Here is a 13,986-nt window from a genome sequence, read left to right as displayed (position 1 = left end):
ACATGGACCTCACCAAATGGAATACACAGAAATCAAATTGACTACATTTGTGGAAAGAGACTGTGGAAAAGCACCATATCATCTGCCAAAACAAGATCAGGGGTAGGCTGTGGAAGACATCATCAACTGCTCATATGCAAGTTCAGGCTAGCTGAAGAAAATTAAAACAAATCCACCAGTGTCAAAATATGACCTTGGCCATATCTCATCTGAATTTAGAGATCATCTCAAGAACAGATTCAATGCATTAGACATGTAATGGCTGAAAACCAGAAGAGTTGTGGGATGACATCAAGAACATCATACTGGAAGGAAGCAAAAAGTCATTAAGAAGACAAGAAAGAAGGAAAAGACCAACATGGATGTCAGAAGATACTCTAAAACTTGCTCTACCCGCATAAAGATGCTAAAGCAAATGGAAGACATGAAGAAGTCAACAAGCTGAACAGAAATTTTCAAAGGGCTGCTCAAGAAGACAAAGTCAAGTACTATAATGAAATGTGCAAAGACCGGAGTCAGAAAACCAGAAGGGAAGAACCCCCTCAGCATTTCTCCAGCTGAAAGAACTGAAGAGAAAATTAAAGAACTTGATTTGTAATATTGAAGGATTCTATGGACAAAATATTGAATGATGCTGAAAGCAGTAAAGAAGATGGAAGGAATACAAAGAGTCACTGTATGAAAAAGAAATGGTCAATGTTCAACTATTTCAAGAGCCAATGGTACTGAAGGAAGAAGTCCAAGGTACACTGAAGGCATTGGCAAAGAACAGTCTCTAGAAATTGATGGAATACAATACAAATTGAAATATTTCAACAAACTGATACAGCATTGGAGGCGCCCACTCAGCTGATTGAAGAACAAACCAATCTGCGTTGTGTTGGAAGAAGTACAGGCACAATACTCCTTAGAAGCGAGGATGGTGAGACTTTTGTTTCTCAGACTCCGGGCATATTATCAGGAAGGACCCGTCCCTGGAGAAGGACATCACTCATGGTGAAAGAGTAAGATGCCCAATGAGATGGACTGACACAGTGGCTGTAGCAATGACCTCAAGTGTAACAATGATTGTGAGGTTGGCGCAAGCCAGGGCAGTATTTCATTGTATTGTGCATAAGGTCACCATGACTCTGAACTGACTCTAGGGCACCTAACAACAACAACAATAATAGCAAACCAGTCCTTCTGGTATGAGGTATCATTTTGTTTTAGAAACTGAAAAAATATTCCTAAGCAAAAAAATACTCTAGATTCTTTTAGTGTGTAAATAAATACAGTCATGCTTTCCTGTTCTGGTAGCCACTAGATTTTTCTCATGCTGAGGGGTCACCATTAGATACATTGTTCATTGTTATTGTTGTTAAGTGCTGTGAAGTCGGTTCCAACTCATAGCGACCCTGTGTAGGCTTTCTAAGGAGCAGCTGGTGAGTTTGAACCACCGACCTGCATTTCAAACCAACTTTATGGTTGAGTGTTTATCCTACAGCGCCACAGCAGGACTCCATTTATAGTTGTGAAGTACCGTGGAGTCGGTTCCGACTCATAGCGACCCTGTACAGGATTTCCGAGGCTATAAATCTTTACGGGAGCAGAAAGCCTCCTCTTTCTCCCACGGAACAGCTGGTAGTTTCGAACTGCTGATCCTGAGGTTAGCAGCCCGATTCGTAACCACTATGCTACCAGAGCAGGACTCCATAGTGGGGAATAAATCTGAATTAATTATGTTGTTGTTGTCAGGTGCCATCGAGTCGGAACCAACTCATAGCGACCCCATGCACAGCTGAACGAAACAATGTCCGATCCTGGGCCAACCTCACTACCACTGCCACACTTGACGCCATCAATGATGCCACCTGGCCGATCCATCTCATTGGGGGTCTTCCTCTTTTTTTCCGACCCTCCATCTTACCCAGCATGACATCCTTCTCCAGCGACTGTTCCCTCCTGACAATATGTTCAAAGTATGAGAGTCGAAGTTTGGCCGTCTTGGCTTCCAAGGAGCACTCTGGCTGCACTTCTTCCAAAACCGATCTGTTGGTTCTTTTGGCAGCTCATGGAACTTTTAGTATTCTCCTCCAACACCACAATTCAAAGGCATCAATTCTTCTACGATCTTCCTTATTCACTGTCCAGCTTTCGCATCCATACGAGGTTGTTGAAAATACCATGGCTTGGGTCAGGCGCACCTTAGTCCCCACGCTGACATTTTTGCTCTTCAACTTAATTATAGTTCTATAGAAAAGGAGGCCCAGTAGAGATAGTCTTGTAGGAGTCTGATTCTGGCTTTGGCCTGTTCCACAGGAAGCAGCGATCTTGGTGGTCTGTGCTGTATTCTATCTACCCTGCTTCCTCTTCCAGGCTGCCAAACAGGCCAGGGGCTACTCTTCAAGGAAGGAAGGGCAGGATGTTTCCTCCCAACGGATCTGAGAACTCTGGCAGCAGCCACAGAGACTGAGTGGATTTCATTTTGCTTACCAAGCTGGTTGCTGCTGAGGACCAGAGAGCCAACCATCTATATATAGCTGTGATACCACTTCAGATGCTCATTCCTGTCTTAATGTGTGAATACACTCCTCAGTACTTTCTCTCACGGGGCATTAGCATGGATGGTTTTCGGAGGGATGTCTTTTGGGCAAGGAAGATGTGTGATGGGGTGGACATGGCAGGAATCTGGGCAGGAGTATGTGAGAAAGTCTCTCCTGCATGTAGGCACTCTAAGAACAGTGTTAAACAAATTCCTTCTGTTCGATGAGGAGGTAGGAATTCCATTTCTGAGTCACCTCGCACATGGTTTGGAATTTTTCATCACAGGCATCATTCAGACTTTGATTTCAGCTGTCATCTTCCCCCTCTCAAATTCCTGAAGACCTGGGAGGACAAAGGAGCAGCTTGGGGAGGCAGCCAGCAGCAGGGGTGGAGGCAAGGTCCAAGGCTTTCTAGGAAAGGAGACTAAGAACAGGCATTTTCACTCCTTCTAAAGCTAGTAGTCCTGGTGTGGCGCTGTAGGATAAGCCCTCAAACCTAAGGCCGATTTGAACCGCAAAGTCGGCAGTTCAAACTCACCAGCCACTCCTCAGAAACCCTATACAGGTACGCTGAGTTGGAATGTAGTCGACGGCACTTGACAACAACACGGCTAGTAGGGCTCTAATAGAGTAAGAAAGAACTCTTTAGGTGCAATGGTTACATTCTCAGCTGCTAACCAAAAGGTTGGTGAGTGAAACCCTTCCCGATGGCAGGAGAAAGACCTGGTGACCCACTCCTGTACAAAGATTGTCGTCCAGTGCTGGCCAGTCAGTTCCGGCTGACCCAACAGAAACACTGCTCAGTCCTGCCGTAAAGATGACAGCCTAGGAAATCTTATTGGACAGCTCTAGTCTGTCACATGGGGTTATTATGAGTTGAAATTGACTTAACAGCACCCACCACCAACAAAAACGTTTTCTGTGAGATATGGCACTCATTTCAATATTGATTGGGGCAAGAGCAGAATGGTTTTTATCCCAGACCTACTCACCACATGTGTAATTTTGGAAATTTGCTTACTTTCTCTGAGTCTCTATTTCCTACGCTATAGAAATGGGAATAATTCCTTTCCTTCTGGGGTTGTATGAGGTTGTCTTGGTATTATAAATACAATGCACCTGGCCTCTCCGAAAGTTTGAAGGCTAGAAGGGGAGAGGTGATATGCATACATCACCTTTTTTTTTTTTTTTTTTTTGCTGTGGAGGATAAAAAGGAGAAGGGTACCTCTATATCCCATTGTATCCATCCCCTGGTGTCATCTGCCCCTTCTTTGGGGAGCAGTGACACAGGGGAGAAGATGCCAAATACCAGGCAAGGCAAGCTATTGATTCTAGGGAAATAGGTAAAACAGGAGAGTACATTAGTTAGTTAGCAGCTTCAAACAATGTTGTTGTTGCATCGAGTCAACATGCAACTCATAGCTACCCTGTATAGGGTTTCTGAGGAGCAGCTAGTGGGTTTGAACTGCCGACCTTATGGTCTGATGTTTTATCCTATTTGTTATCTTGCTGTGTCTATGGGTCAAGAGTCTGGGCGTGGGTTAGCTGGGTCATCCTGCTCAGGGTCCCACTGGGCTTAAATCCAAGTGTTGGTTGTGAAGCCATGTGAGTCCTGGGGTCCTCTTCCAAGCTCATTGATTGTTGGTGTCATTCTCTCCCTTGAGGTTGTAGATGAAGTGGTCAGTCCTTAAATGTTACCTGCTGTTAATCCCACTGCATGATCCTGTCTACAGCATTGCAGTTTGCTTGTTCAAGACCAACAGGAAAATGTTTCTCTCTGCTACTTCTTGTCTCTTTTAAGTGCTCACCTGATTAGGCCAAACCCACCCAGGATAATAAGCTCCTTTTTGATTCACTCAAAGTCAGTTGAGTAGGAACCTCAAAATCCCTTTTGCCTCATGACATAACACAATTCACAGGTCCAATACTCATGCAAGCAGTGGCCAAGAAATCAGACGACGTATTGCATTAAGCAAATCTGCTGCACAAGACCTTTTTAAAGTGTTGAAGAGCAAAGATGTCAGCTTAAGGACTAAGGTGTACCTGACCCAAGCCATGGTATTTTCAATAACCTCATATGCATGTGAAAGCTGGACAGTGAATAAGGAAGACCGTAGAAGAACTGATGCTTTTGAGTCATGGTATTAGAGGAGACTATTGTAAGTGCCATGGGCTGCCAAAAGAACCAACAGATCTGTGTTGGAAGAAGTGCAGCCAGAGTGCTCCTTGGAGGCCAAGATGGCCAAACTTTGTCTCTCATACTTCGGACATAGTGTCAGAAAGGACCAGTCACTGGAGAGGGATATCATGTTTGGTAAGGTGGAGGGTCAGAGAAAAAGAGAGATGGATTGGCAAAGTGGCAGCGTCAATGGGCTCAAGTGTGGCAATAATTGTGAGGTTGACCCAGGATCGGGCAGTGTTTTGTTCTGTTGTGCATAGGGTCACTATGAATCGATACTAACTCGATGGCACCTAACAACAACACACATACTCAAGAGGAGGGGATTATACAGGGTGCATATACAAAGGGGCAGGAATCTTGGGAAACATTTTAGAATTCTGCCTACCACAGAGGGAATCTTGATTGGATCCTAATAAGCAGAGAAGAAATCTCTTTGCTTGCCCCCCATGCCATTTTATGAGAACAAACGTGACCGGGGGCACGCAGCCTGCTAGTGTGCTGTGAAGTTGTTTAAAAAGAGAAAACAAAGGGGGCAGAGTGAATCTGAGGATCTGAGGCAACCTTGCAATGGCCGTGGTGTCACGAGTTTCGGAGTGAGAGGCTTCATCTTTGCTTGAGCTGTTATTTAGGAAAAGAAGTCATTTTCTTTTGGAGAAGGAAAATGGGATGGTTTTCCCTGGAAAAGCTCCATCCATGCCTGTCTGTCTGCCTCCAGTAGACACATAATACTGGTTTATGCTCTGTAACCAAAGGAGCAAAGGCGTTACAGCATTTTCCTTTCCTTCCCTGCCTAAGAGATAAACACTATTGTGGCAACTGATGAATGAAATGTTCATCTGCTAATGCATGGCAGAAATCCATTTTAGATGCTAAGCAGATCAAGAAAAATCTTTGGGATGGGGAGAGGTGAGGATTCCTCTCACTCTACGAGGCTGTCGCTGTGAGAGCTGGGTCCTCCCAGGCACTATGACTTGGCTGCTCATGTTGGAATGCATGTTGTCAATCTTTGTACCTGAGAATCCACAGTCCTGAGTAGCAGGCAGGGTTTAACAGCCCAGACTCGCAGCATTGGATGGCCCAACTGGCACAGTAGAAATGTGTTTAGGATGGGCACCAAAAAGTAATTTTTTTCCCAAATAAACTGATATATTTAATGATGAAAGAATTTTGCTGAACTCTTTCACACTTACCTCATGGGATGCTAATTTAGTGTTTAATTTGGAGTTACCTATGACAGAAAGACAGAGAATGTACCGAACTTCCAAGTTGGTTTGAACCACAAGGTCAGTGGTTCAAGTTCACCAGCTGCTCTTTGGAAACCCTGTATAGGGTTGTTATGGGTCCGAACCGACTCCATGGCCCTTAACAACAACAGTCTTGAGTGGTTGGGATCATTCAAGTATAGAGGTCTTAGCCCACTCTTCGGGAATCATACAGAAACAAGACAGAAAGCGCCTGCTGCAGAGCATCTCTCCCAATCCATGGCTCCTAGGGACGATCGCATCCAAGCCATCTTTTCACAGAACCAAAGAACAGACATCCCTTGAGGACAGGGATTTTTGTGTTGTGTACTGTGCCCTACCCTAGCACCTAGCACTGTGCCTGGGTCGTAAAACTACTTGTAAAACAGGCCATGGGTGGCTGGCTGTTTCCATTTCCAGCCTTCTTTTCCCTACCCCATCTTCTCCCGTCTCTTCTCATCAAACTCCCAAAGCATCATTAGATCATGTTTTATGCTTCTCAAATGTACCTGATGGATGATAAAAATGAAAATACTCTTCTAACATACAGACTACCAGGTCTCTGCTCGAAATTCTGGTTCAGGAAGTCTGACTTGGAACCCAGGAATGGCGTCTACTTGACCTGGTGTTTGAGGGTCTGTTAACAGTGACCACCCTGAGCTTCTAAAGGTCAGCAGTGCTGAGGATATAAGGTCCCTAGAAGAGTCTTCTGGTTAACCTCAGAGTCACCTGGGACCAGCTTGACATCCTCGTTGGCTGCTCAGAACCTCCTCTATTTCAGGGACTGCCCACTGAACTCTGGCCCCACCTTTCCACTAGACAAGCTTGCTGTTCTGTCCCTTCTCCCAGTTGTCACCAGCACATGAATTCACGGCCACCTCTGTTGGATTCAACAGCGACCTCAGTCCTACTGGGCAGGAGTTGACCTGTGTGTTCAGGAAGAGATTGACTTTTGTCAATCCCAGAGCATTCCTATGAGAGCGACTAAACAAAGACACTCTCTTGAGAATGGCCCCCAGGCTTTACACATGGAACCCTATCTTTCTACTCCACAATCCTTTCTACGCCTAAACTTTCCCACCTGGTCTGAGTCTGAAGAGGTTGCCTTCTCCCTCACCAATTCCTCCTAGACGCTTTTGCTCCTAATATTCAGTGACCCACGACTGAGTCATCAAACACTTATGGTTTCCAAGGAGAGGGTTGACGTTATAGAGTAGTTTGAGAAAGAAAAATTGATATCAGACTCCTCCCATAAGAATACTCTCCCCTGCCCAGGGAGATAATCCTGGGATTTATAATCTTGAGTTTGAATTCTTCCTAGAGATTGAACATTCAGGAAAAAGAAAACTCGGTCCAAGGGAACAACCTGCCCTATAGCTGAAGGGGAGAGACTATAACAGACCTGGGTGGCGCACATGGTTAAGCACTCTGCACACATGGGAGAGCCGTGAGTCTGACTGGGCTAAAGGGCGAATGCTGTCCAATATAATGACGGCTAGCTAAATCTAGCTATTTACATTTTTCATTTTAATTAAAATGAAATCAAATGAGAAACTCAGCTCATTACTTGCTAGTGGTGAGGTAGTGGCTAGCACAGCTATAGAGGACTTCCATCATCTCAGAAAGTTCTATTGGACAGTGCTGTTTTAGAGGTGTGGGGCTTTCCCCTTGACTCTGTCTGTCCATGTGATGTTTCCTCAGCATCTTTGTCCTGAGCTATGCATTTTTTTTAAATGTTTTATTGTGAATTATATGATAGTTTACATGGGAGAACTTTAGTTTTACATTCATTCCATCGTATATCATCTCACTGCCATGGTTCCAATCCCCTCCATGCATCCTCAACCACACAAAGGGTAGGTATATCCCAGAAACCAGCCCCCTACACTTCCCCCTCCTCCCCCTAGTTTTCGGCCCACAGTCCCTTTCCCTCTCTGGGTCCAAAGTCCCCAATCGCTTCATCACTCCACGTCATCATCTCTGTCTTTATCTCAGGCATCTCTCTTTCTCTGGGTAGGGTCCCGCTCTCGGCTCTTCTCCGTTGATGGTCCCAGAGGCCTCCGCTCCTATCCTGGAGAATCAATCACTCCCTTCCTTGTTACAAAACTTCTACCTTTGCATTTCCAACCCTCATAATCTGTCCTGATAAGCATTATTCACTACAGTATCACGAGTTACCCATCTGTATCTCCTTTCATCAGTTCTGCCCAGACAGATTGAATAGTACCTTCTGGAGATTCTGCCTTCTGCCATCTGAGCTATGCATTTTAAAGGGGCTCTGGTAGTGTAGTGGTCATGAATCGGGCTGCAAACCTTGAGGTCAGCAGTTCGAAACTACCAGCTGTTCCGCGGGAGAAAGATGAGGCTTTCTGCTCCTGTAAAGATTTACAACCTTGGAAACCCTGTACAGAGTCACTATGAGTCAGAACCGACTCCACAGCATATCACGATACATGATATGCATTCTAAGACAAGATCCGTTTTATCTCTGGCTCCAACGACCTGGTCTGCCCACAGAGCTGCATCACATGGTTGTGCAAGCTTCACACACCCCTCTCTTTGTGTCTTTGAACATGTAGTTTCCTCCTTGGGAACCCCTATCCTTCTTTCAAGTTCCAGCATCAGAAGTCTCCTTCCTTGGGATACCTCCTCTGGTGCTCTCTGGTACCCTTCTGATTATCAGGCCTGACTTCAGGTCTGACCTTATAACCACTATACATGGATTTGTTTCCTATAACAAAATATGACAGGCGTGTGGCTTAAAACAACGCATATTTATTCCCTCCCAGTTTTGGAGGCCAAAAGTCTGAAATCAGTTTCACTGAGCAAACATCAAGGTGTTGGCAGGGCTGGCTTCTTCTGGAGACTCTAGGGAAAAATCTGTTTCCTTGTCTTTTCCAGCAGCCTAGCCCTTTGGGATCTCTTTCTATCCCTCTGCTTCTATTGTCCCAGCACTTTCAGTCTAACTCTTACTCCTCCTGTGTCCCTCCTACAGGACCACTGTGATTACATCAGGCCCCACAAGGTCAGCTGTTTGGGCCTACCAGCCACTCTGCAGGAGAAAGATGAGGCCTTCTGCTCCCTCAAAGATTTATAGCCTCAGGAACCCTACCCTGAGTCACTAGGAGTCTGAACCGACTTGACATCATTTAACAACAACCCAGATAATTTGGGGGTACTCGTCCCAGCTCACGATCCTAAATTTACATGTATCTGCAGAGTCCTTTTTTCTCATATAAAAGACCATTCACAGGTGCTTGGGATTGTTGATGTTTTTAAGTGCCATCAAGTCAGTTCCAACTTATGCGGTACCGGGCAGAACAAAACACTGCCCGGTACTGCACCATCCTCACAATTTTTAACACTTGAACCCATTGCTGCTGCCACTCTGCCTATCCATCTTTTGGGTGGTCTTCCTCTTTTTCACCGACCCTCCAGTTTATCAAGCATGATGTCCTTATCTCTTGATAATATGTCTGAAGTATGAGAGACAAAGTCTCACTATCCTGACTTCTGAGGAGCATTCTGACTGCACTTCTTCCAACACAGATCTGTTTGTTCTTCTGGTAGTCCATGGTACTTTTAATATTCTCCTCTAACACCATAACTCAAATGCATCAATTCTTCTACTTTCTTCTTTATTCATTGTCCAACTTTCACATGCGTGGCGTGAGTAAGTCATCAAATTGAGATCTTTGTTCTTGAACACTTTAAAGAGGACTTATGCAGCAGGTTTTCCTAATGCCATATGTGGTTTTCTTTCTGATTGCCACTTCCATGTGTGCTGATTGTGGATCCAAGAAAAACGAAGACTTTGACAACTTTAATTATTTTTCTCCATTTAACATGATGTTATTTATTAGTCCAGTTGTGAGGATTTTTGTTTTCTTTACATTGAGGTGCAATCCATACCGAAGGCTGTAATCTTTGTTCTTCATGGGTATTTTAAGTCTAGGGATTAGGACATGACTATTTTAGGGTGCTGTAATTCAACTACCCACAAGAAGTGGTTTGTCACATTGTACTGTTAGTGTTGGTTTCCATGTCCTCAAATTCAAGGACTGTATTGTAATCTTCTTGTTTCATGGTTAACACTGTACTTATTAATGTCTAATAGGCTGAATTGTTTAACTTCAGAATACATGTATTATGGGTACCCTTCTGATAGATAGGAGGAGAATCACAGAGTTGTAAAGCTAAAGATCAAGTTTGTATATCCTTCTGGTTAGCAAAATGATTTTCAACCAGGAACAGTTTTGTCCCTAGAGGACATCTGGCAATGTCTGGAAACATTTTTGGTTGTTAGTTAACTGCACCTATGTCCTACTGGTATCTAGTTGGTAGAGGCCAGAGATACTGCTAGACAACGGGCAGTACAGTTCTCCACAACAAAAGAATCATGCAGCCCCAAATGTCAAAAGTGCCAGGGTGGAGGAACCTTGGAGTAGCACTGTTGAGTTGGATTATGGGAAACTGCAGTGGGCAGGGGATAAAATTTAGGCCAAAGTAGGAGCCTGACTCTATTCAGGGGCTTGTTTCTCTGGTTCACAATGGAAATACATCTTTGTTCCTATTATTAATTTTTGTAGTTATAATTAATTATTTCTAGGGGGGAAAAACACCACTGAAGGTTGTGTTCAAAACCTAAACCAAAAATAACTAGTTATTAATGCAGAGCTCTGGTAGCGTAGTGGTTACGAATCGGGCTGCGAACCTTAAGGTCAGTGGTTCGAAACTACCAGCCGCTCCGCGGGAGAAAGATGAGGCTTTCTACTCCCGTAAAGATTTACACCCTCGGAAACCCTGTACAGGGTCGCTATGGGTCGGACCCGACTCGATGGCACTCAACAACAACAACAACAACAATGCAGTAGTTGCAGAGGGGGATTACTTATCAAAAGGTGGGATTTTTTTCCCAGTTTTCTTTCTTCTATCCCCCTTCTATGAAAGTATTCTCCCTTGTTTTCCTTTTGTTGTTCTCCTTTATCTGTAGATGCTCATCTTCCTTGTAGAGCTTCTCAGACTAAGTGAAATGGTAGATGAGACTTCAAAAAGAAAAGGGAAGAAAACAGCCAAAAGCCTATAGGAGGCACAGGGGCACCCAGGTTGACAGAACACCCTAAAATCACACACTTCATAGAAGCAGAAAAGAAGCAATAAGAGGTGATGAGGTGGAGTAACAGGGTGGCTTAGTTCTGCCATCAGAGTGGGTCTGGAGGACACAGCACACTGGACACTTCTCTTGTCAGCGGCTGACAGATTGTCCAGGGGCTAATGAGTTCCTCTGTGTGGTAGTTTCCCAACAGAAGCCTCCTGGTTTCTAAGAGCTGGTGTTCCTAGGATTGGATCTTCGACTCCTGGAGTCGTCTCTGTCTTAGAATGGTTTGGCTCACTGTGTCAGTGAGATGACTGCACTTTGGGAGGAGGAGGCCCCACACCATCTGTGCTTCTTCTCCCTTAGCACCCATCACCCCTACAATGGTCTCCTCAATGCCTCTGCTCCCCCTGGGTGAAATCAGGGTGTGTGAGGCAATGCTTTGAAAGATGGCAGGCAATAGAGTTGTTAGGTGGATGGCAATATAAGGAAAAACATCTAGGTCAGGAGCCAAGGGCCAGAAGAGTCAGAGAAGGCATGGAATGGGCTCCCGAGAGCCCGCTGCCTGAGGACTGGAGCTAGAGCAGCCCTTTGGACTCGTCCCCGAGTTCTTCTCTGCTTTCGTGGAAGGCAGGGGCCCCTCCTCCCCAGGCATGCTTGGCCAAGGACTTCTCCAGGTTGATGAGTTCACCAGAGGGGGTAAGAAGTGGAGGGAGAAAGGAAGTTAGTGGGTCACAGGTAGATGGCTGGTGTTCTAGGCTCTCCCAAGTTAGCTCTGAGCAGAGGTTGTCGAGATCTATATTGTGAAGTTCACACCTTTCTTCACCCAGGATTTAGTTCGTAATGGGAATGTAGCACTCTAAACTTCCTTGTCACCCAGACTCCTCTCCCATCCCACCCCACCCCACCCTGGGGTATGCCAACAGTACAGCTTAAAGCCACTGATGTATAATACTTGTTCTCCCTCTCTCTTACACAGCCGTCTCCAACCTGGACGTCGAGAGTAAGCTGAGTATGTACTACCGAGCACCGTGGCACCAGCAGAGAAACATCTTCCTCCCGGCCACCAGGCCTCCCTGCGTGGAGGAGCTGCATCGCCACGCCCGGCAGAGCCTGCAAGCCCTGCGCAGAGGTGACTGACCTTGGGCTGGGTGGGCTTTGCTAAAGGCTGGTCTCCTTCAGAGGCTCTCTGTCCCATAAGTCCCAATGTCCCCTACCCCCCTCTGGTCCAGCAAGGACGTTGAAACACTCCCTTTCTACCTGGATATTATAAAGCATGGCTAACCTAACCTGCCTATAGACCAGGGTGGAGCCCTGGTGGCATTAGCAGGTTACGTAAGTTACGTCAGCATTTCGAACCCAGCAGCTACTCTGTAAGAGAAACATGAGGTGGTCTGTCCCTATAAAGATGTACCACCTGAGAAACCCCATGAGGCTGGTGTCTATGAGTCAGCATTGACTCAGTGGCAGTGGGCGCGCTTTTCTGGTTTTAGGTATAGAGAAGAAGTCTGAAAGTATTGCTATAAAACCATAGACATCTTTATTAAACAGGATATCAAGATGTGAAATTGTTTCTTGACATGTCCTCCATCTAGGTCTCTACACTTCTGAAAGTGGTGTTTCCATCTCCCTTTCCTGAAGAATCCGTTGCTCTTCAGTGACACCACGTCAAAAAGGCAGTTTGGGCATCCTCTGTTGTTGTTGTTGTTGTTGGTAGGTGCCATTGAGTCAGTACCGACTCATAGCGACCTTAGGCACAGTAGAACAAAATACTGCCGGTCCTGGACCAACCCCACCATTGCCGCCACACTTGAGCCCATTGACGCTGCCACTTTGCCAATCCATCTCACTGAGGGTCTTCCTCTTTTTCTCTGACCCTCCACCCTACCAAACATGATATCCTTCTCCAGCATCAAAAGCATCAATTCTTCTACGGTCTTCCTTATTCACTGTCCAGCTTTTGCATGCATATGAGGTGATTGAAAATACCATGGCTTGGGCCAGGCACATCCTCTAGGGATACAGATCGTGTTCCTTTTAAATGTTCTTTGATTTGGAGGAGCAAAAAGAAGTCTGAGGGCCAAGATCAGGGCTGGAAGGTGGATGGGATAAAATTTACAAATGAAATTCTCATAGGGCAGCCCTTGCGACCCTCGAAGAATGAGCAGATGCACTCTTGCAGTGGTTGTCTCATAATGTAGTCTTCCATTTTATTAAAACTTGTTCCTAATAAATCCCCATGATTGTTTGTGTCCTTTGGGAAAATCTATCAAGATGTGACCCCTTTGGAATTTTAAAAATTAATTGCAATAACTTTCTGAACCTTGAATTGAACTGATCCAGCCGAAGCCACGGTTTTGATTGGACCTTTTTAGGAAAGCAGCCTAATGAGACTCAGACAAGTGTATGTATCACTGAAAGAATGTGTCTGCAGCCATCCACTAATTACAGAAACATGTTGAGAAACATTTTGGAATAAACCCATGCATGTATGACTAGACCACTAGTAGAAATACTTTTGTATATATTTATAAATGGTAGGAGTCATATTGTATATAAATACTTCATATTGTATATATTTATATATGGTAGGAGTCCTGATGTGGTGCTGGAGGATAAGCAGTGGAATGCTAACCATAAGGTGGGTGGTTCAAACCCACCAGCCGCTTCTAGGAAACCCTATACAGAATCACTATGAGTTGGAAATGACTCAACAGCATATACCAACAACAACATATATAGATTATATATAAATACTGTTGTTTTTAAGTACCATCAAGTTTTAAGTCTAGGGATTAGGACATGACTATTTTAGGGTGCTGTAATTCAACTACCCACAAGAAGTGGCTTGTCACATTGTACTGTTAGTGTTGGTTTCCATGTCCTCAAATTCAAGGACTGTATTGTAATCTTCTTGTTTCATGGTTAACACTGTACTTATTA

At 44.9% G+C, this 13,986-nt stretch overlaps 1 protein-coding gene across 2 annotated transcripts in view; it reads left to right on the top strand.

The window, feature by feature from the left end:
• NHS (Nance-Horan syndrome (congenital cataracts and dental anomalies)) overlaps positions 1-13,986 on the top strand; it is a 468,981-nt gene that overhangs the window by 372,069 nt on the left and 82,926 nt on the right. For both annotated transcript variants that reach the window (XM_006835599.1, XM_006835598.1), the window contains exon 2: positions 12,023-12,175. In XM_006835599.1, the coding sequence (XP_006835662.1) occupies positions 12,023-12,175 (153 nt within the window). The remainder of the gene's footprint in view (positions 1-12,022; positions 12,176-13,986) is intronic.

This window comes from Chrysochloris asiatica, unplaced genomic scaffold (assembly GCF_000296735.1).
Source record: "Chrysochloris asiatica unplaced genomic scaffold, ChrAsi1.0 scaffold00018, whole genome shotgun sequence".
NCBI classification, from domain to species: Eukaryota; Metazoa; Chordata; class Mammalia; order Afrosoricida; family Chrysochloridae; genus Chrysochloris; species Chrysochloris asiatica.
This window is presented reverse-complemented; position numbering and strand designations above follow the sequence as displayed.